Raw genomic sequence first — 22296 nt, 5'->3', positions numbered from 1 at the left:
ACACACGGCAGGCCTCCAGGAGCACGCGGCCCTGCACGTAAACAGGCACGGAGGCCTCCAGAGACAGATCTGCCATGGCGAGCATACTCGGCAGCACTGGGCTCCCACACTGCCCACCACAGGCAGGACCCTGGCATCAGCTGAAGGCTTGGATGGGGGATCCACCTCTGAAGCCCCTTGCAGCCCCTCAGGGACCACCACCTCCTCCCTGGAGCTGGCAGCTGAGACAACACCTCACCCCAGGTGCGGGGGCTCCAGATACGGTCTGGGGCCCGGGAGCTCACATTAGCTTCCAGGACAACTGACCAGCGGGTGAGGCTATCAAGACACCAAAGAGCAAAACGGGGGTGGAGAAGATGGTGACAAGCTGGGCAATGTGGAGGAGTGACCCCACATGGCTTCTGCCAGTTCCGGCTCCCCTGCAACTGCCCAGGCTGGGGCTGGGGGGCTCGGGGGTGTGGTGCAGGGTCCCCAGGCCCGCTCTCTGACAAGCGTTCACACACACACCTGCACTCGGCCAGCTAGGCTGCGATGCAGCAAGACAACCCCACCTCCCCACAGACCTACATCTTTGGCAGAAACGCTTTCCCTGAGGGACTGGTAAATCTTGCCATTTGCAGACACATTCCCGTGACCCCCACAGGATATCAGGGTGCCCTCTGCGCCCACAAGGCTGAGAAAGGGCACAGGAACTGCAGGCGGAAATTTTTGAGCTAAATAGAGATTTTTCTTTCTTAGCTCAATGTGAGACTTTAAAAATAGACATAAGAATATGGCAGATAACACGATAAGAAAAATTCCCACCCCGTTTCCTGCTTTTGCCACACGGTCAGTTTTTTATTGCTTTTCTCTTTTTTTTGAGAAAGAAAATCGTGCATCCATGGTATCTCTGGTCAAGCCACCATCCATCACCTCCTTGCTTCCTGCTGCAGTCTGCCCGCCCCTCCTCCACCAGCCAGAGGCATCACGCGTCCAGAACCCGCGAGCTCCCGGGAGGAAAAGCTCAAGTGCCCAGAGCAAGCCCCCAACCCTGCGTGTGAGGCTGAACCCCCATGCATGCGTGCGGGCCAGGTACACACTTGCTGAGGGTCCACTGGACGAGCTGTTCCCTCTGTGGAGAGCACCGCTGTCCCCCAAATGCTGAGATGACTCGGTCCTCCCCCCGAACTCAGAAACAGCTGCTCCACGAGGCCACCAGGACCCCACCTCCCACATCACTCATGCTTCCTCACCCTCTGAGCATTCATTTGCTGATCCTGGATGTGTGGGGGGAGACTCAAAAAAGGGGACTGGAATGAGGCTTTTGTCTGTGGTACAGGCTACAGGTGGGGCTTAAAGGAGAGAAATGACACCAACAAGCCAGGCACCGGCGTCAGAAACAAAGACTGAGAAGACCTCCCTGGTGGCCCGGCGGTCAAGACTCGGCCTTCCAGGGCGGGGGCGCAGGCCTTCCAGGGCAGGGGTGCAGGCCTTCCAGGGCAGGGGCCGCAGGCCTTCCAGGGCAGGGGGCGCAGGCCTTCCAGGGCAGGGGGCGCAGGCCTTCCAGGGCAGGGGGCACAGGCCTTCCAGGGCAGGGGGCGCAGGCCTTCCAGGGCAGGGGGCGCAGGCCTTCCAGGGCAGGGGCGCAGGCCTTCCAGGGCAGGGGGCCTAGGCCTTCCAGGGCAGGGGGCACAGGCCTTCCAGGGCAGGGGGCACAGGCCTTCCAGGGCAGGGGGCGCAGGCCTTCCAGGGCAGGCGCTGCACACCTTCCAGGGCAGGGGGCGCAGGCCTTCCAGTGCTGGGGGCGCAGGCCTTCCAGGGCAGGGGGCACAGGCCTTCCAGGGCAGGGGGCACAGGCCTTCCAGTGCCGGGGGTGCAGGCCTTCCAGGGCAGGGGCACAGGCCTTCCAGGGCAGGGGGCATAGGCCTTCCAGGGCAGGGGCTGCACGCCTTCCAGGGCAGGGGGCATAGGCCTTCCAGTGCTGGGGGCACAGGCCTTCCAGGCCAGGGGGCATCATAGGCCTTCCAGGGCAGGGGTGCAGGCCTTCCAGGGCAGGGGCCGCAGGCCTTCCAGGGCAGGGGGCGCAGGCCTTCCAGGGCAGGGGGCGCAGGCCTTCCAGGGCAGGGGCGCAGGCCTTCCAGGGCAGGGAGTGCAGGGCTTCCAGGGCAGGGGGCACAGGCCTTCCAGGGCAGGGGCGCAGGCCTTCCAGGGCAGGGGGCATAGGCCTTCCAGTGCAGGGGCGCAGGCCTTCCAGGGCAGGGGGCATAGGCCTTCCAGTGCAGGGGGCGCAGGCCTTCCAGGGCAGGGGGCATAGGCCTTCCAGGGCAGGGGCGCAGGCCTTCCAGGGCAGGGGGCATAGGCCTTCCAGTGCAGGGGGCGCAGGCCTTCCAGGGCAGGGGGCACAGGCCTTCCAGGGCAGGGGCGCAGGCCTTCCAGGGCAGGGGGCATAGGCCTTCCAGTGCAGGGGGCGCAGGCCTTCCAGGGCAGGGGCACGGGTTTGATCCCTGGTTGGGGAGCTCAGATCCCACATGCCACCAGGCATGGTCAAAAAATAAGCCACTGAAGAAATTAAAAAGGTGTAAGGACAAAAGTAACTCTCAGAACAAAAGCACAAGCCTTTCTAAATACTTTTAAAGAGCAAAGAACACACATCTTGATGAGAAAACCGCCGCAGTAACTATGACAAGAGCCGCGTGATCGTAACCGACCGTGATAGAGCGAAACCAAGAACGTCGGTTGTGTTAACACAAGCGGATAAGCTTAACGTATGCTTTAAGAGAAGAAGGTTTAAACGCGATTCGCGAACGAAGACGACTACGTGCTGCACACAAGAAACACACTTTCAATATAAAGACACAAAGAGGTTAAAGTAAAGTAAACGAACGAGGGCCACTACGTGGACACGAATGAACGGAAAGCTGGACCATGTGGATTTCAGAGCAGAGAGAATCACCGGAAGCAGAAGGACACTTTCATAATGATAAATGGGTTAATTCATCAAGAGGACGTACCAATTCTAAATACTAACGCATGCAGGAACAAAGCTTAGAAACATTGGACAGAAGCTACGAAAACTGGGAGAACGAAAAGATGGATCTACAATTATTAAAAATTGCAGGTTTTGATGCCCAGCCCCGTCTCAACAATTGATAGAACCAGCAGCCACACAGACAGTGAGGGAGCAAGAGACAAGAACGCTGCCAACCACGAGGACCTGACACTTACAGGACAGTCCTCCCAACAACAGCAGAATGCACGCTTCTTTCAAGTCTGCATGGACTATCTACAAAGATAAAGCTCATGCGGGGCCATAAAACAAATCTTAAAAGGATCAAATCATGTTAAGTGTTTTCTCTTACTTCAAATGAGTTAAAGTAGAAATCAGTAACAGACAAAGCATCTTGAAAATCCACAAATGTTTGGAAAGTAAGTGATATGCTTTTAAATAACCCATGAATCAAAGAAGAAATCATAAATAAATTAGAAACTATCAGTATATTTGGAATGGAATGAAAATAACATAGTACATTTAAATCTGTGGGATGCAACTAAAATGGTCTTTAGACCAGTCAAAGCTATAGTTTTTCCAGTAGTCATGTATGGATGTGAGAGCTGGACTATAAAGAACACTTTGAGTACTGAAGTATTGATGCTTTTGAACTGTGATGTTGGAGAAGACTCTTGAGAGTCCCTTGGACTGCAAGGAGATCCAACCAGTCCATCCTAAGGGAAATCAGTCCTGAATATTCAGTGGAAGGACTGATGCTGAAGCTGAAACTCCAATACTTTGGCCATCTGATGCGAAGAACTGACTCATTGGAAAAGACCCTGATGCTGGGAAGGACTGGGGGCAGGAGGAGAAGGAGACGACAGGATGAGATGGTTGGATGGCATCACTGGCGCGATGGACTTGAGTTTGAGCAAGCTCTGGGAGATGGTGAAGAACGGGGAAGCCCGGTGTGCTGCAGCCCATGGGTTGCAGAGTCAGATACGACTGAGCCACTGAACGACAGCAACACAGGCCACCAAACACCAACATTAGAAAATGAGAGAGGTCTTTAATCAGTGAGCTGGGATCAGAGGGTAAAGTGTCTGCCTACAATGCAGAGACCTCGGTTCCATCCCCGGGTCGGGACGATCTCCTGGAGAAGGAAATGGCAACCCACTCCAGTATTCTTGCCTGGAAAATCCCATGGACAGAGGAGCCTGGCTACAGTCCATGGGGTCACAAAGAGTCGGACACGACTGAGCAACTTCACTTCACTGACCTCGGTTTCTACCTGAAGAAGCTAGAAAAGAGAGAGAACATTGAAACTGAGCAAGCAGGAAAAATCAGAGCAGAAGCCATGAAACAACAAAAAAGAAAAAAATCCAGTGAAATCCAAAGTTAAAAGTTAGTTGTTTCAAATCAGCAAAATCACTAAAACTCTAGCCAGACTGATCATCACCAAAAAAAAAAAAAAAAAAGGCACTAATTACCAATATACAGGAACAAGAGGAGAGACATCGCCACAATCCTACCATTGTTTAATAATAATAATGAGACACTGTGAAGTGTGTTCATAAATAAATTTAACATCTTGGGTGAAATAATGAAGCCCTTCAAACACACAAAACACAAAGTCTACTCAAGAAGAAATAGAGAACTTGAATATAAAACCTAGTCAGCACTCTTTTCATAAGAGAAGTCCAGGCCTAGATGCCTTTACAGATGAATTCCAGCCTGTATATAGGTAAGAAATAAGAACAATTCTCTAGCTCACAAAACATTTTCAAGAAGGTGAAAGAAGCAATGAATCACTTTTGGCCATTCAAAAAAATAAACAAATTCAGAGATAGAAACAAGGAAAAAAAAACACCGTGGGGGAAAAAAAAAGACCAATTCTACACAGTTCTCCTCCCCACGTGAAGAGAGAACACTTCCCAGAACACGCTATCAGAGAGCATGACTCTGACAGCAAAAGCAAAACCATTATAAGAAAACTGTAGTCATTATTCCTCGTGAACTTAGATGCGAAAGTTCTCAGCAAAATTTTGGCAAATTAAGTTCAACAATATACAAAAAAAGGTAAAAATACAACATGGCCAAGTCAGGTTTATCCAGAAACACAAACTGGGTTTAACATTTGAAAACATCAATCAGTATAATTTACCATCTTGAGACGAAAGAAGAAAAAACATGATTATCTCAAGAGGTATAGACAAAGCAGTGGGCGGATTTCGGCATCCGTTCATGTTAAAATAATTAGCATTAATATTAGAAGGAAAATTCCTCGGCCTGATAAAGCACACCCGTGGAAACATGGTGGTAGCACCGTGTCAGGGCCGTATGGTGTCACACCCTGCTCATTCCACCCACACACAGACGCCGGCGCGCCGCAGTCCACGGGCCTCAGTCAGACATGTGGTTGCCAAGTGGGGTGGCAGGGAGGAGGGAAGCCTTGGGAATTTGGGGTTAGCAGAGGCAAATTATTATACAGGGATGGAGAAACACCCCAGGTCCTACTGAAATAGTACAGGGAACTGTATTTAGTATCCGATGATAAACCACAATGTGAAAGAATATTAAAAAGAATATAACTGAATCACTTGGCTGTACGGCAATAATTAACACAACATTTGTCAATCAACTATTTCAATAAAATATATTAAATAAAAAAAAAAGAAGAAATACAAGTCTTTACAAAGACTGGAATGCAAATGTCTTCTCAGTAGCTCTAAACGGGAAACCCAAAGGCCTGCCACCACGTGACCGAATAAACAGACTGTGGCCCATCCGTCCAGCGGAACACAAGTCAGCGACAAAAGGGGCGGCCCACGGACACGGCTCATGGACACGGCCCACGGACACACGCAACCCCCTGGTCACAGCTCCGAGAAGCGCCATGGGGCGCCAGACAGGGCCACGCGCATGGGACCCGCTGACAAGGGGACCCAGGAAGTGTGGCCCGTGTCTGCCAACGGGCAGAGTGGGGTGGGGCGGCAGGAGGGGGCCCAGGGCCTGAGGACGGTTCTGGGGTGACAGCCTCGTGGCGTCTGCCACGCGCTTTTAATATGGCCATCGAGCAGGTGCCAATCACGCTGCGTTAAAGCTGGCTCTGGCTGAACTGAGCAGAGTCAATAAACCAGAGACTACTGCATAAAGGTCCCCCAGCCGCCACGGCAAGCCCAAGCCTGTCTGTCTGTCTGTCCGTCTACCTTGCATTTCAGGTACAGTAGACCCAGAAGTGCTCCAAAAAGACTCCTAACCCAGACTCCTAACTGGCTCCCCACCGAGGCACTTCTGGGAGGCACTGAGGCCTTCCCTCTTGCTTCCCCAGCACCCCACCCCGCCAGGAAGGGGAGGCCACTTGTTGACTGGGTCCCTCTGGCCCTCAAGGCCATCAGTCCTGGACTGAGAACCTTCATGCCCACGGCCCCAGGCGCCTGAGTCACCACAGCACCGAGCTGTATGCTGAGGTCTGCAGAGGGTGGGGACCCTGGGCAAGCTCCAGGGGGAGGGGGTGTATCTGGACCCCTTCCCACCACCTAGAGTCTCTCTGGTGAGGCCCAGGAGGGCTCACAGCCCAGTTCTGGGCCCTTGGAGAGTCACTGACCACAGCAAGCCTACTCCGAACCAGAAAGTGGTGGAACCTTGCAGCCCCAGGCCTGCCGCCCCACACTGTGACCTTCTGAAGACGGGGCACAGAGGCCTCCAGGGCCACCAGCTGCCTCCAGATGCCCATTTACACAGAGACCACTGACGGAGCTTAGGGAGGACTCTCCCAGCAGCAGAAATCCTCACAGGCTCCCAGACGAGAAGACCTCTTCCCAATGTCCCAGAGCCACCAAGTAGTCTACGAGACGTCCTCATCTGAAGGAAAGTCACCGTGAACCTGAATGAAGACAGGGCCCGTGAGCAAAAGCGGCAATGTTTGGGGGACCCCAACAGAGGGAGTCAAGGCCACTCTCCGGGACCCTGAACACACTGAGGTCACCAGGGTTCTGGGTCAAGTTCAGGCTTTTGCAGCCAGGCCCAGGGACCTTGAGGGGTTGATGACGCTGAGAAACGAATGCACATGGACCCAGCCTGGTCCCCACCACCAAGCACCTCAGCTCCCATCCCCGACCCTCCCGGTTGGGCTCAGAGAACGGTCTGGGAGAAGACACAAGCCCAGCTCAAGAAACTGAGGATGAAATAAAGATGCCATCCCTTCCCAGCCCCGCCCAGGTCTCCCAACCAAACTGTGTTCTGAACACAAATTAACCTCAGCTCTGTGGTGCTCGGAAACTGACCAGGCCGTCCCGGGCCAGAGGCGGGAGAAGGACGCCCTCTCAGCACACACCTCACATTTTGTTCCCATCCAGCTTCCCGTGCTGACAGTGTCTGGATTAAACGTGCAAATGGAACGCGGCCCCGAGGGCTCTCGCTCCCTGCCGGCCGGAGCTCTGGGCCGAGCGTGCTTGTGTGCACTTGTGCGTGCAGACACATGGGTGTGCCTGAGTGTGCACACCACATGAGTGTCCACACGTGAGCATGTCCACGTGTGCAGGCCTCCACACGCGTGTCCCCCCGTGTGTGTGTGTGTGTGTGTGTGCATCCCTGGGCACACCTGCCTCTCCGGCAGCATTCTGCTGGACCACACACGAGCGGGGAGATGGACTCCACCACCTCACAGCCACCCCGGCTTGGGTGCCAGCCAGCCGGGGGAACTTTTCTCAGCCCAGCGGGCGTGGGTCCACCTGGAAACGCAAAGGCGAGACCCCTGCTGCGAGCTTTGGCCCGGGGGCGGTCTCCCTCTCACAGCCACCAGCCGAGGGGAAGTGGAAGTGTGGAAGGTTTGAAGCCTGGACTCGCCTTCCAGGGCGGCCCAGCAGGACTGGTGCCTGCAGATCTGTGTGCGTGAGGAGGGGCTTGTCGCCCCCAAGCCCTCATGACCCTCAGATACTTGGGCTTCCTCGGTGGCTCACGTGGTAGAGAATCTGCCTGCAGTGCAGGAGACCCAGGTTCAATCCCTGGGTTGGGAAGATCCCCTGAAGAGGAAATGGCAACCCACTCCAGGATTCTTGCCTGGAGAATCCCATGGACAGAGGAGCCTGGCAGGCTGTAGCTTCTGGGGTCACAAAGAGTTGGACATGACTGAACGATAGCACTCCGGTGCTTGGAGGGCCTCTCTCAGCCCCCTCTGCACTCATGGGTGTCATCAAGGCCTCCTGAGCCCAGCTGGGGTGGGAGGAGGGCACCCAGGGGCCCAGAAGGAAGTGACAGGCAGCCCGCTGGGCATGGGGGGCTGGCTCAGGAGGGTCTCCCGCTGGGTTATGAGAGGGGGCTGCCAGCAGCCCCCAGACCCAGGGCCCCCCACAGCTACCTCCTTCTACCTAACCCACCCAGTATGCCCGACCACCACGTAACTGAGAGGCAGAAAATGCAGAAAGAGAAGTCGCACCCCCCGGCCCCGCTCCCAGGTCTGTTTACTGAGAGGGTGGGGGTGGCCAAGGTGCATGGTGGCGGCCCGCGACCCCGCAGGGCCATGCCAGCCCTTTCCACTCTCCTGTGAAGCCACACAATGACGCACTTCAATGGGCGCACGGCCGGGGCCCCTGGCTTCCATTCTCCGTGACCTGGGGAGGCAGAGAACGCGATTACAGCCCCTCTGAATGCAGGCTCCTGGGCAATTATTCTGGCACCTGCGAGCCCCCAGCCCCCACCCAGCGACCAGCGACTCCTGCAGCCCACTCGTCCGGGGGGCGACAGCTGGTGGACCCCACCACGCTGTGCCCCACGGCCACGAGGCCCCGCCGGGCTCATCCTATTATCCCTGACGACGCCCTGGGCAGCCCCCCGGGAGCCCCCACGTGGAGTGCCGGTGCCAGCCCCCGCCAGCCCGGCTGCCTGTTCAGCCTGATCCCGTCATGTTATGTCAGCTGTTACCCCGTGCTTAAAACAAGGCCCTCCAGCTGGCCGGGGTCAGACGTGAAAACAAGCCCTAACAAAACCCGGCCCTCCAGCTACCCCGAGCGGAGACCCCACTGAATGTGGCACTTCATGACGCGCTCCTTTGCAGCCCCCGGCCAGCATAAAGGAAACACCTGTCCCGCGGACAGCACACGCTAATCCCGCCAAATCCCCGGTGGAGGGGCTGCGGGCCGCAGCAGGCGCCCCCGCCCCAGCGTCTGACTTTTGTCCTGGGCCCTGCGTTTTGGCGGGCAAGGCGGGATGGAAAACACGGAGCAGACCCCCCCCGGCAGGACCCACGCCACAGGGGGCAGAGTGTGGGGACCCTCTTCCTGGGGGCGGCTGATGGGAGGCCTGGGTGCCGGGGAAGGCCCCCTGCCTGCACGGTCGGTGCCTTCCCGAAGCGCCAGAGGGGCACCTGGCTCGACACGGGAGGCTGAGCCAAGCTCCCGTCTGTCCAGACCCAGGGCCCCCACTCGTGCCCACCCGCCTTCACCCCAGCCCGGGGCTGAGTCACCATGGCCTCCAAAAAGGGAGATGAATGAGAGGGTGCGGTGAGGGGAACAGGGGAGCGAGGCCACCAACACCTGGCGGCTAGGAGAGAAAGCCCTGCTGTTGTTCCGTGGCTCAGTCATGTCCGGCTCTGCGACCCCGTGGACCGCAGCACGCCAGGCCTCCCTGTCCCTCACCATCTCCCGGAGCTTGCTCAGACTCGTGTCCATGGAGTCAATGATGCCATCCCACCATCTCATCCTCTGTCGTCCCCTTCTCCTCTGGCCCTCAACCTTTCCCAGCATCGGGGTCTTTCCTAAGAAAGCCCCAGGGCCACGCAAACACACGCACACAGATGGGCACATGGGGACCACGCAAACCCAACACGCAGGCGCCGCTGGTGTCAGGAGCGGCCGTGGGGCCCGCTGCGAGCCCTGCCTGACTGCTGCCCAAGGGCGGCGCCCGGCCCAGCTGCTTACACCAGTGGGACGACCGTTTCTCCCTCCAGGGGCCCTGGGGGCCGTGGGCCCAGTGGGACAGGCTTCCTCACGGGGAGGGCCTTGGGCAGATGGGGTGCCCTCAGGGGCTCTCAGTGGACTCCTGGCAAAGACACCCAAGAAGGCAGCTGAGAGGCCAGCACCCACCTCCCACCTCGCCTCACAGAGCTTGACAGCCTGAAAACAGGAAACGTCAGGGAAACAAACAGAGCCAGACCCGGACCCGGCCGGTTCACGCAGCCGGCAGAGCCCTGGCCGGTCGCAGCCCCAGGGCCTCCACGTGGCCATCACAGGAGCTCCCCTGGACCGCAGAGCACCCTCCGCCTGGCAGGAGCCGCGGGCCCCCGACTCCAATTTCCTCCCGGAGGAAACGCTGGGGGCCCGGGGGCCCACATGGGGCCTTGGGGGAAGAGATCGGAGGAGGCGCCCGCTTCCCAAGGGATCGGGACTGCAGGTGGACGCGGCCGGGCCCCCGCCCCGGCCCTCAGCCCCCAGGTGGGGCCCTGTCCTCCCGCGCACAGGACTGCCTGGCCAGCCCAGGGCGTGACCCAGCCCAGGCCACTTGCACGGGATCGGGTTACGTGTTTTTCTGGAAAGTTTCGAACACGTTGCAGTCCCCTCCACCTCCTGCCCAGGCCCCCCCACCCCCACCGCCCCAGTTCTGAGCCGATTTGATGGACAGGACAGTCCTGGCCCGCGACAGAGCGTGGGCTTCACAGAGGGCGCCTTTGTTAGCGCACGTGAGGCGCCCCAGGACCCCTCCACCCACAGGGCCCCGCGCCCCGCGGAAGGCTCCAGTTACAGCTGAGGGCTCCCATTTTCACGGCTCCGGGCCAGGGGCAGACCCCGCAGAAAGGAATGTCAGCTGTCCCCTCAGGAGCAGCTGCCTCCAGGCCAGGAACGCGGCCAGGAGCCCCAGGGGCAGGGACCCCTGGCGGGCGGGCGTGATGGCCCAGGGGTGGGATGCAGAGCCGGCACCCCGGGCCTCACGGGGGCCCAGTGACCTTGAGCCCTTGGCCGCCTCCTGCACAGAGGTCCTCAGGGCGGGGGCCCTTCCCACTTACAGGGCGAGGGTGGTGGCACTGGCCCCTCAGAGCTCAGGAGGGAGACCCTGCAGGCACAGCTGGGACCCTGTCAGACCTAAGAGGCCACAAGCCCGTGACGAGCATGCACAGAGAGGGGGAATGGCAGACACTAGGAAGGGTGAAGGCACCCGAGGGGGTGGCAGGGGTGGGTGGACAGAGGCGCCCGGAGGGGCTGGAGCAAGTGAGGGGGCCGTCCCGGGGGCGCAGATGCAGGGCCCCTCGTTCAAGGGACGCGGCAGGCGGCTCAGGCCCATGTCCACAGAATCACGGGTCGGGGCGCTCTTGTTCTCAGGGGTCCCCACTGGGTGGCCATGGGGCTCTGGAGAATTGGCCAAGACCCCGGAAGACAGCAGCTTCAAATTCTGCCTGGTGGCCCAGAAGCCTCTGTTCATGAACTCACGAGGAGACACTGGGGGGGCACCCAGACATGGGGGGGTTTGGGGGCCGCCTGAGCCTTGCCCACCCCTCCTGGCACGCGGAAGACAAACCCAGCAGCCTGCCCCACCCGCAGCCACGCACTGTCCAGGGTGAGCCCCTAGCTCATTCCTGCCCACGGGGCAGCAGGGAGCCCCCACGCTCGCCTGAGCCCCCTCACCCGGGGGCCAGGGTCCCTGTACACCACCTTCCTGGCGGCGGCTCGCAGCGGGGCCTCGGGAAGGGGAGGGCCCCCTGCATCCCGGAGCCACGGCCCCCCCGCACCCTGAGCTGTAGGGTCAGACCCCACGGTCAGGCCTCCAGGGCACCTGAGCCAGCACCGGTGCCCACCCCAGAACCAGGAGCTGGTACAGAAACATCCAGAATGCACACTGGCTGCGGGGAGCCACCCCCAGCTCCTAGTGTTTCTACCCCAGACCCAGGAGGCTCTGCTCTGCCCACAGGGCAGTCCAGAGTCCCCGCGCCACAGCGCGCCGAGCGGGACGCCTGAGCCAGGCAGCGGGACACACCTGAGCCAGGCAATGGCTCGCCCCTGGCCTGGCGGGGCACTCGTGTGCACACAGAGGGGCGCCCCACGGCCTTCTGGCTCCTGGGGGTGGGGGTCAGGCCCTCCCACACCCTGGCGCCAGCCCCATCTTACACAGGCCCCAGGGAGGAGCCTGGGTGCAGAAATGGAGCCCGTGACCCCGCCACAGAGTGCGTGCACTAGGAGCAGTTGCTGAGCAGACGCAGGCGAGGACGCCCCCACCCCGGGAGGGAGTGCCTGGGCTGGCTACATCCCGAGGAAGAACACAGACAAGGCCCCAGCAGCCAGAAACAGTCCTCACCGAGCAGCGCCCGTGTGCCGGGGACAGAGGCCCGGAGGCTCAGGGCCCCGCAGCAGGGAGACGTCTCCCCAGAGCACACGGGGACCAGAGGACAAAGCCGATGACATCGCTGGGCGAGCAGGAAGGTGCCCCGGAAGCAGATGTATAGGAGCGGGGCTTTGCTGGATGTGTAGGAGTTTGCCAAGCAGAGAGGGGAAAGCTGAGAGAACAGCCCCCCAGGGAGGCGACAGCCCAGGAGCAGACACGACCTTGGGGTCTGTTCACAGAGAACCTAGGCCAGCCACCGGGAGCCCAGCCTTGGGCAGACATGACCCAGGCTCTGTGAGCCTCAACCCATCCATGTGGAGGCTCACAGCATGGCCAGCGGGGCCCCAGGCCCAGACGGCGCCGCTGCCTCGATCGGCACGTGAAGGGTGTAGAGAGCAGAGCCGGGAACGGGCGGGCCTGCAGAGGCCAGAGCGAGCAGGGTGTGCGCTGGGGCCGGGGGTCAGGAGACAGAGCCCAGGCCTCATTCCAGAGAAACGCGGGGCCCACCGAGGGGCCCGGGGACGTGGGCGGGGGGATCCCCGTAGGGCCTGGATTCGCAGCTGGGAAACTGAGGCCTGGAGGGCGGGACGCTCTCGACTGTGCTGGGGGAGCTGGGGCCCCGGGGTGGGTGATCCAGCCAGAGGGAGGGCTGGGTCACAGCAGAGGGGCCCCCGGGAGCCTGGGCCAGGGAGGAAGCCTCGGCGATGACCTCATCCGCTAGGCCTCCGGGCTGCGGCTCACGGGGTTTTCAACCGCAGGCATCGCAGGACAATCCCTGGTATGCTCCCACCAGAAGCTTGGGATACGCGGGGTCTGTGCTGTGCTTTTGAGGGCCTCTCTCTTTGTGTGGGATTTGAAAAAGGAAAGGAAAAAAAAAACACCCTGCGATTTCGGAGACAAAAACCAGCCCCTCACCTGGGCCCAGCCAGGGTTTCTTCCCCCAGGGAGCGGGGAGGGGGTGTGTTTGCCACAGCAGCAGGCCGGCAGGGGGACGGGGGCGGAGGAGGGGGGGGACACAGGAGAGCCGCCCAGAGCTGGAGCCCGGCCACAGGCGCATGTGCACACCGAAACATGGGCACACAGCATGCACACGGCCATGTGCACAAGCAGACACACAGGCGCGCTGCACGCTTGCACATAGACACGTCTACACACACACACACACACACACACACACACACGGCTTCCTCTGAATTCAGGAACCATGTCGGGAGCCCTGTTCCCAGGAAGCCGCAAGCAGGGCTCAGATCTTGAACAGGCCATCCGCAGCCCCGGGACAGACCCCGCGGCAGCAATGAGACCCCACCCCAAGTGGCTTTTTCAGGCCCCCCCAGATCTCCCTGGTTCAGCAAAACACTTAATCCCTTGGAGGCCGCCCGAGGCTCCCTCGCCCGGAGCTGAGACAGCAGCTCTTCGGCCCCATAAAAACCAGCACATTAAGAGGAAGGAAGACATATGGACTCTGTGGGAAAACACAGCTTCGAAGGACTTTTTTCCACCATTTAAGCACCGAGCTGCTCTCGGAACCCTGTGCGAGCCCGGGCCCCTCCTGGGCTCCGGGCTGTGGTCTGGCTCGGAGCTCTGGGTCGCGGCCAGCGGCGCCCTCGAGCCGCGGACAACAGCGCCACCTGGCGTCCTGAAGCCCCAGCCTGGGCGGCGACCCCAGGGGCCTGCGACCACCGCCTCTGCGGCCCCTGCCCACACACCCGCTCCCTCCGTCACGCCCTGCCTGGGGTCACACCCGTCCCCAGCCCGCAGACCACAGCCTCTCCAGGGAGCCCCCTGCCACCGCCTCCACCCAGAGCCCCGGGACCCCGGGCCTGTCTTGCCCACTGCCAGCTGCAGGGGGTGGTCCTGGCCTGCCCCTGGAGACCCCCCAACCCACCTACCTCCTCCTCCCACCCCCAGGGCTCCCCCTCTTCCAGGAAGCCCTCAGCACCCCTGCAGACACCCTGTCCGCCCCCCAGTCCCACTTCACCTCTTGCCTCCTTCCTGCTCCAACCCTTGACATAATTCATATCACAATTCATATCTTTCCTGGAGCCTGGGCCCCTGCGGCTGCATTCCTCCCGGTGACCCTGATACCCCACCGCCCGCCCCATGGCCATGACTCCAAAAGTGGCTGGACACGGTCAGCTCAAACCCACCACAAAGGACCTGTTTCCACAGGCCAGCGAGTTACGAAATCTTTGGGAACTCAGTACAGGCCATCAAAAGGTTGCATCTGAGGCCATCCTCCCCCAGGCCTTTGTTCCACAGATGGGGAAGCCGAGGCCCAGGACTCCACAGCAGCTCTGGGAGCCCCACGGAACCCCCTCTGGGCTCCTGGACTCAAAGCAGAGTGTCCAAACCAGAAGCACCGTTCTGGGCCTGTGGTGGGTGCTGCCCATGGGCCCCTGCCCTGGTAGAGGGCGGGCAGCAGAGCAAGGAGACACAGCCTGGGGCTCCCCACTTCAGCCTGCAGACCCCCGTGCCCAGCCACCGGGGGGAGGGTGGGGCGCACTGAGTGGGGGAGCCCCGGCAGGTGGTGGTCGCGGGGGGCGCCAGTGGTGACGGCTGAGTCGAAGCCTGACTGGGCGGGAGGGAAGGCAGTCTCGCGACAGGTCAAAGGGTCAGGCAGCCCGCAGGAGCATGTGCCAGGGCCCCGAGGTAGCGGGAGGGCCCAGGGTCAGGGGTCAGCAAACTGCACGGGAGCAGAGGGAGCTGGGGTGGGGGGCAGAGACAGGGAGTGCGCAGCACTGGGGGCCCAAGAGGCCCAGCAGATCCGAAAGCCCACCAGAGCTGCTAGAATGATCAGAGCTTGGTTTTGGAAAACCTCCCCCCTCCCACCACCCCACTCCCAGCCCCAAGCCAACAGCTGCGGTGTAGAGAGGGTGCCTCGTGTGGGGGGCACGAGTGTGGCAGAGAGAATGGGGGTGCGTGGAACAGGAGATGCACCCGCAGCAGGGGCCCTCTGCTGGGAGGTGGGGGGCTGCTCGCTGGCACACACCCCCAGGGTCCCAGCTCCAGCTGAGCTGCGATCCTCAGCGGGGGTGGTTTAGTTGCTCAATCGTGTCTGACTCTGTGTGGCCTACCAGGCTCCTCTGTCCATGTGATTCTCCAGGCAAGAATACTGGAGTGGGTAGCTTTTCCCTCCTCCAGGGGATCTTCCCCACTCAGGGATCGAACCTTGGTCTCCTGCATCGCAGGCAGATTCTTTACCAACTGAGCCACGAAGATAGCCTCAGAGAGGGAGGAGACCGCAGTTCCGAGTATGGCCACCAGGAGGCGCGCGGACCTCAGCGACGCCCGGACTGTGCGCGGTCAGTTCCTCCGGAGGCGGAAGCCGGCAAGGGCCTGGGGGCTGCGGGGACGGGCCTGGGGCCCCTTTGCCACCACGCCCAGCTCTGGGCCTCCCCGCATCATGAAGCCCCAAGGAACCCAGTGTGACTGTGAACAGCAATGTCAGAGGGGAGCTCCCAGACAGGTTAAACGGAGAGGGGAGGCCGGACCAGACGAGGCCCGAGGCCGCCAGGGCCTGCCCCCGACCCCGGAGCCGTCCTGGGTGACCCACACCCTCGATGGTCTGCTTTCCAGCCCCAGAGCCAGGCCTGGGATGCGCTGGCATCAGCAGTGATTCAGGAGCCAAAATCCCGCGTGGGCGGCACCCGGGGGCCCTGCCTGAGCCACAGGAGGGTGGGGCCAAGTAACCTGCAAACCAGGCCCCCCCGGTGCTTCAGGGCCCAGGCTGGGGGGGCAGGTCCCGGGGGCCCCTACCCCGATGGGACTCAATGCTGTGGGGGCCTCTCAGAGTGCAGGAGTGAACCTTCCAGCAGAGGGGGAGCCGACCCAGTCACTCAGGGGCCTCATGGGCTGAGCGATGAGCCCCCCACATCCCTACACTGGGATCCTGACCTAAGAATCTCAGATGCGGCTGCATTTGGAGACGGGTCTTTAAAGAGATGATTACGGTAAAATGAGGTCCCTAGGATAGGACTGGCGTCCTTGTAAGGAGAGGAGGTCAGGACCCGGACTTGCACAGAACAGCGACACAGGAGAGGCCACTGTCCCAGCAGGTCCTGCCCTCTCCCGGGGGTCGCAGGCCGCCCCTAGCCGGGAATGCACAGCGTTCCCCCAGGAGATGTGGAGGGCCCCCTCGCCCCGCCCCGTAAAGCCCGAGCGACCAAGAGACGCCAGCCTCCACACCCAGTCAAGGCACCGGACCAGACCCGGCAGCAGCGACTCCAGAGGGTCAGAGGACAAACCGCCGCAAACAGGAATGGAGCAGAGGGGGTCACAGGCCGCACGGGCGACTAGGGCAGTCACCTTCCTAGTCACCAAATAAACCTCCGGAAACATAACGGAAGAGATTCCACTGCTGATGATAACTAACAACCGTTATCATATCGATAATAACAATGACAGCTGTCTAAAACCCACATCCCCAAACCATGGAACCCTTCTGATAAACAGACACGCCCTGCCCGTGGACAGAACGACCCCACGCCGGAGAGACAGATGCTGGCCTCCCCAAATTCACTCATCAAATACCAACGGCATTTTCTGGGAGGCCGACTAGCTGATCTAAAGGTCACTGGGGAGACGAGACAAGCAAGAATCGCCAGGGGACCCCTGAGAGAGAAGAGGGGCCCCGACATTAACTGCACGGTGAAGCGGGTTGTCGTGGACCGAACAGGAGGCCGCAGAGCAGAGCCCTGGCCGTCCGGGTCTCCAGCAGCGTTGGGGGAAAAGACACACTCTGGAGTAAGTGGTGCTGGGGTGGAGGCGAGAGGGACAGGGTGAGAGCGGACTGCGTCCCTCCACCAGGATGTGCCCAACGAGCCCCGACAACTTAAAGCCACAAGATCCACCCAGACAGCTCTAACCTAAGAAGGGGAAACTCCGTGAGCACGAATGCCGAAGCATCGCGTGAACAGTGCAGCCGACTGCGTAGAGTGCAACAGGCGTTATCTCGAGGCACATCACGAGGACTTGGGGACCCCGGCCCACAGCCATCGGCTGGTGAGGGCAGGGGCACCCTGGGCCGAGGCTGGGGGCAGGGGCGGGGATGCCCGCAGATCTGTGTGCCAGCCAGACCGGGGCCACGGTGCAGGCCTAGCAGACCACGCCCCCGGCGCCTGGTGCCCATGTCCTCTCGTCTTTCCTTCCCTCCCAGCTCAGCCCACTCCTCCCAGAAGCCCTCCCAGACCACCAGGCCCAGGGGCCCGTCATTCTTCTGCCTTCTCAGCCCAGTGGTCACATCCTGGCAAGGTAGGGACCCAGGAAGGCGGGGTCCCCACCACCTCTAGGCCCCCGGTGTCAGGGCAAGCCCCCAGAGCCTGCCTGCCGTGGGGGTCCGGCACAGGGTCCCATGGGTAGGAGAGGCCAGGAGCGGCGGGCTTCACCCTGCAGCCCACCTGCCCGGGGGCAAGAGCGCAGGGCCCCTCACGCTGGTACGTACCATCCAGAAGAGGGTCCCTGTGGCCAGGGCGACATACTGCTCGATGGTGGACAGTACACTGAAGATGAGGCAGACCAGGACGATGAGGAAGCTGCGGGACAGGAGCACACCCAGTCAGTGTCACAGCCAGGCTGCCCACCCTGCCTGCTCAGACACGGCCCAGGAAGGGGCGGGGGCAGGCTCGCCCACCGCCCAGGGCCCGGGCACATCCCCCGGGGCCTGAGGGCTCCCAGGGCCGCCAGCCCCGACTGTCAGGCGTGCACCAGTGGCAGCACAGCCAGCGCAGGAGGTCACCACCCGGCCAGGAAGGGATGGGCTCTGACCCAGGCTATGGGCAGACGGGCCTCAGAGGCCCAGGCCAAGAAGCCACGCACTGCCCACGTGGTCTCCAAGGATCCAGAGGGGAAATTCATGGGGCAGAGAGCCACCTGGGGACCACGGAGCCCGAGAGGCCTCCTCTGGGGAGGCAAATGTCCCGGACACAGGGTGACGGTCGCAGGGCTCCGTGGACATCCCAACAGCAGTGCAGCGTGCTCGACACGAGGGCTCGCCCCCAGGCCCCCGGGGGTGCAGGCAGCCGGCCCAGACCACTCTCCAGCCTGCTTCCCCATCCACACAGCCCGTGACCACTTCCTCTCAGCAGCAGACGTGCAGGCAGGGACTCAGGGGTCAGCCCCGGGGCCGCCCGAGGCTGGACCGTGTTCCGCCCCTCGCCCTCTCCTCCTGAACCTGCCTGCCCGTGGAGACGCTTCAGCACAGCCTGTCCAGCCACAGACAGCGTCCCAGGGAAGGACATCACCACCGCCCGCACCGCCCAGCCTCACTGTACAGACAGTAACACGCATCCCCGTGAGACGACGGCCTCGTTGGCTGTGGAGAGATGCTACAGACAAGGAAACTGGGGCCCGAGCTCCACGCTTCCTGAGGGTGAACCCCAAGAGGCCAAACCACGGAGGGGGTGCGGCCAGGCCCCGGGGAGCGTGACAGCGTGGTCTCCTCCCGTCTGACCCTCCCCTTCCCCACAAAGGACATTTGCAGTGACTCTGAGCGTGCTCCAGGCGACCCGGACAGTCGCCCACACCCAGACCCTTCACCGAGTCACACCTGCAAAGCCCCGCTTGCCGCGAATGGTCACACTCGGGTGCAAAGGTCAGGACACCAACACCCCCGCTGGCCCACAGTCACCGTGCCGACGCACTGGCCGAAGCCCCGAGCCACACGCCCTGTGCCTCGTGCCACTGTCCCCAGGGCTGCAGTGAGACCCTCGGTGGGGAAGGGGTGGGCCCGGACCCAGGTCTGCGGGTCCTGCTGTCCACGGTTCCCCAGGTCCCCCACCTCCAGCCCCGCCGCCGGGACGTGCGTGAAAAGTCCTGAACTCTCTCCCGGTCCTGCCTCCTGAGGCAGAGGACGGGGACAGAACCCACGCAGCATCTCTGCCCCCTCGAGGCATCGCAGTGGGCCCTGTGGCCCGCGGGGGTGACGCAGCGGTCCCTCTTCTGTGAGGCCTGTCCCTGTTGACTCTTGCTGCCAGGGTGGCAACTGACCATGTACTGTTGCTGTTGGGACGACCTCAGCGATGCACATGGAGTAGCAAGAGCTCGTTTAGAAACGCGCGCCAGACCGAGGCACAGAGGCCCGGGGGGTGGGAGGACAGAGTCTTGCCAGGACGGTGCGGGGGGGCGGGGGGGGCTCTGGCCATGGCAGCTCTGCCTGTGGCCAGGCCCGCAGGAAGGGTACATCAGGTGGGCATCCTCAGCCTCGGCTCCTGCTCAGAGGCGCACAGAAACCCCACCCCACCCACCCTGTGGCCCAGAACCTCGGCGGAGGCCCTGGGCCAGGGTGCAGGGGCCCCCCAGGAGCACCTCCTCAGGGGCCGCTGGGCCTCTGGGGCTCAGGGCTCACTACCCTCCACGGTGTCTCGGCCTCGGTCACGCTGTCTTCTGAGGCCTAAACAGCTCCTGGAATACCTGTGCACGCTGTGCTGGTTTCAGAATCATCTCACAAAGGGTGCTTTGTCCGCTCCGAGCGTGTGGGCCCAGGAGCCTCAGCGAGGCCAAGGTCGGGTCCCTACCCTTGGGGTGTTGGCAGCAACCTGGGGGCCTGGCACTCCCCGTCTGCCCCTCCGTCCCAGCTCGGGTCCCAAGGCTCCAAAGTCAGGCAGCCGCAGACCTCTGAGAGCTGGGGGAGCAAGGCCCAGGGAAGGGACAAAACCGCCCTGTTCTCTGCCCAGGTGTGAGAGCGGGGCTGGGCGGGGGACTGTTCTCTGCCCAGGTGTGGGAGCGGGGCTGGGCGGGGGAGAGGCCCCCTCAGCTCCCAGCACTGCCTGACCCGACCTCCCAGGGGGGCGTGTGCACGCCCGCGGGAGGCGGCCATGGCCAAGGCGAGGACGATGGCCTGCTGATGCCCTGATGGCCGATCCACCCTGGGTGCACGGCCACCGGCAACCGCCTGAGGACGTCCGTGCCCTTATCAGACATCAGACATCGTTTCAGCGTCTGCGGCAGCAGGTGCCCAGGGGATGCAGAGGAACGCGGGAGCCATGCCAGGGCGGCGGTCCAGCGGGAGGCGCGCCAGGGAGCAGCAGGGGGCGGACGGCAGGACCCACCCCCACGCCCACGGGCTGAGCCCCCAGCGGCCCCTGCACCTGGAGGGCTCAGCCCAGGCGGGGTGGGGTGGACCGGACCCTTAGGGAAGCCCACGGGCACCGTCTCTCCGGTCCACAGGGAAACCTCTTTCAACCCTGGAAGCTCCCCAGTGATGCCGAAAACGTGAATAAGAAGCACACGCTTCACGTGCGAGGGTGTTCAAGGCGCACTCGGAACCAGAAGAGACAGACCTCTGCCGTCGGGCTCTGCGAGCTCTGAGCGAGGTCCAGGAGGCTGAGACACAGCGCTGGGCTGGTCAGCGAGCGGTAGCTGCACCCTATCTATGCGCTCAATTTCTCTGTGACCCCATGGACTGTAGCCAGGCTCCTCTGTCCAGGGAATTTCCCAGGCCAGCAGACTGGAGCGGGTTGCCATATCCTCCTCCAGGGGATCTTCCCGACCGAGGAATTGAACCCATGTCTCCTGCCCTGGCAGGTGGATTCTTTACCACTGCGCCACCTGGGGAGCATGTTCAATATATAACAATCACGCAGCTGGAAAAGTCTTGGTCCAGGAAAAACGTTCCGTGTGAAGGGATGGGCGTTGGGAGCACCATGCTCGGTGAAATACACCAGTCACGGAAGGGAAAGTCCTGTACGACTCGACTTCCACGAGGGCCCTGGAGCTGTCAGACCCACAGAGACAGAAAGCAGGCTGGCGGGGGCCGGGGGCGGGGAGGCAGGGCTCTGGGGACAGAGCGTGTCGCTGCGGGAAGGGGAGGCTTTGAGGATGGGTGAGTTAGTGGCTGCACGGCACAGCTCAGGACTTCGCGGCCCGGGCGGTACACTGACATGTTGTCAGAGAGGAGGTTTCACGCTACACGTATCTCACCACAGCTTTCTTAAGGAAACTGAGTAAATGACATGTATACACAAGCCCTGGACTGCTGCCCGTGTTTGATTAAGGCTATAAATGAGGCTGTGTGAGGTTCAAAGACCCGCCCTCCCGGCTGGGACCTTCGGGCCGATAACAGACAAAGGGCTTGTCCCGCCGCTTGAACCTCAAGGCCGAACTCAGAGCGTGTGATTTAATAGATTAGCTGCTGACGTTCAAACTCCGGCCGTATCAGAGGGGCTCCTCTTTGCACAAGTCACCTGGGAGATTCCAAACATCCCTGAGCAAACAGGACAAGGTGGGCTGGGGAGCCTGTGCCTGGACGTGGACGCCCCCGTGGCACTGAGCCCCTCCGGGGGTGGGGGGGCTGGCCTCAGGTCCCACCAGGACTGTCCGTGGGACTGAGGAAACACTGCCCAACAGAATGCCAAGACACGCCCCGCCCGGGTCCAGCCTGTGCCCAGCACTGCCCTGGGTGGAGCAGGGTTGGGCACGTCGCCAATCACACCTTGGCCCAGGTGCTGGGCTCTGTGCACCCCCTGACCCCATGCGGAAGGTGTTACACCACCCCCAGAAGGAGACTCTGGGCTGCCCCTCCCGTCCATGCTACCCAGCAAGGGGACCCGGGGTCGGGGACAGCAAGGCCAAGCCAGCCCCAACTTCAGGGCAGAGGCCGAGCCTCCCCAGGGCAGGGCCCTGTTTCCAGGGGCCAGGCCAGCACTCAGCGCCCCACGGCCTCCAGGGCGAGCGCTGCACACAAGGCTGAGCCACAGGGGCCGGGGAGGTGCTGTGTGGGCAGGCCGGGCCAGAATGGAGACCCTGGACTGCTTCCGGGGGCCCCGGGATTTCTGGGCTCAGGGCACATCCTTCCAGTCTCTGCCTCCAACATCACGCACCCCCCCATGTTGAAACCCCCTTCTGTGGGTTTCTTCTGAGGACACCTATCACTGAATTGCAGCCTCCCTGCCCCAGAATCTTCTCCCCCTCGAGATCATTAACATATCACCTCTGCAAAGATGCTTTTTCTAAATACCTAAGGTCACGTTCACAAGTTCCAGGGAGTCTGCCATCTCTGGGGGCCATTATTTAGCCTCTGTGAC

General features: G+C 61.6%; 1 protein-coding gene across 2 annotated transcripts in view; it reads right to left on the bottom strand.

Annotated features, from left to right (window-relative positions):
• The window catches only part of KCNQ1 (potassium voltage-gated channel subfamily Q member 1), a 381610-nt gene that overhangs the window by 307513 nt on the left and 51801 nt on the right, over window positions 1–22296 (bottom strand). For both annotated transcript variants that reach the window (XM_027531884.1, XM_027531885.1), the window contains exon 2: window positions 17718–17808. In XM_027531884.1, the coding sequence (XP_027387685.1) occupies window positions 17718–17808 (91 nt within the window). The remainder of the gene's footprint in view (window positions 1–17717; window positions 17809–22296) is intronic.

Source organism: Bos indicus x Bos taurus, chromosome 29 (genome assembly GCF_003369695.1).
Source record: "Bos indicus x Bos taurus breed Angus x Brahman F1 hybrid chromosome 29, Bos_hybrid_MaternalHap_v2.0, whole genome shotgun sequence".
Lineage (NCBI taxonomy): Eukaryota > Metazoa > Chordata > Mammalia > Artiodactyla > Bovidae > Bos > Bos indicus x Bos taurus.
This window is presented reverse-complemented; position numbering and strand designations above follow the sequence as displayed.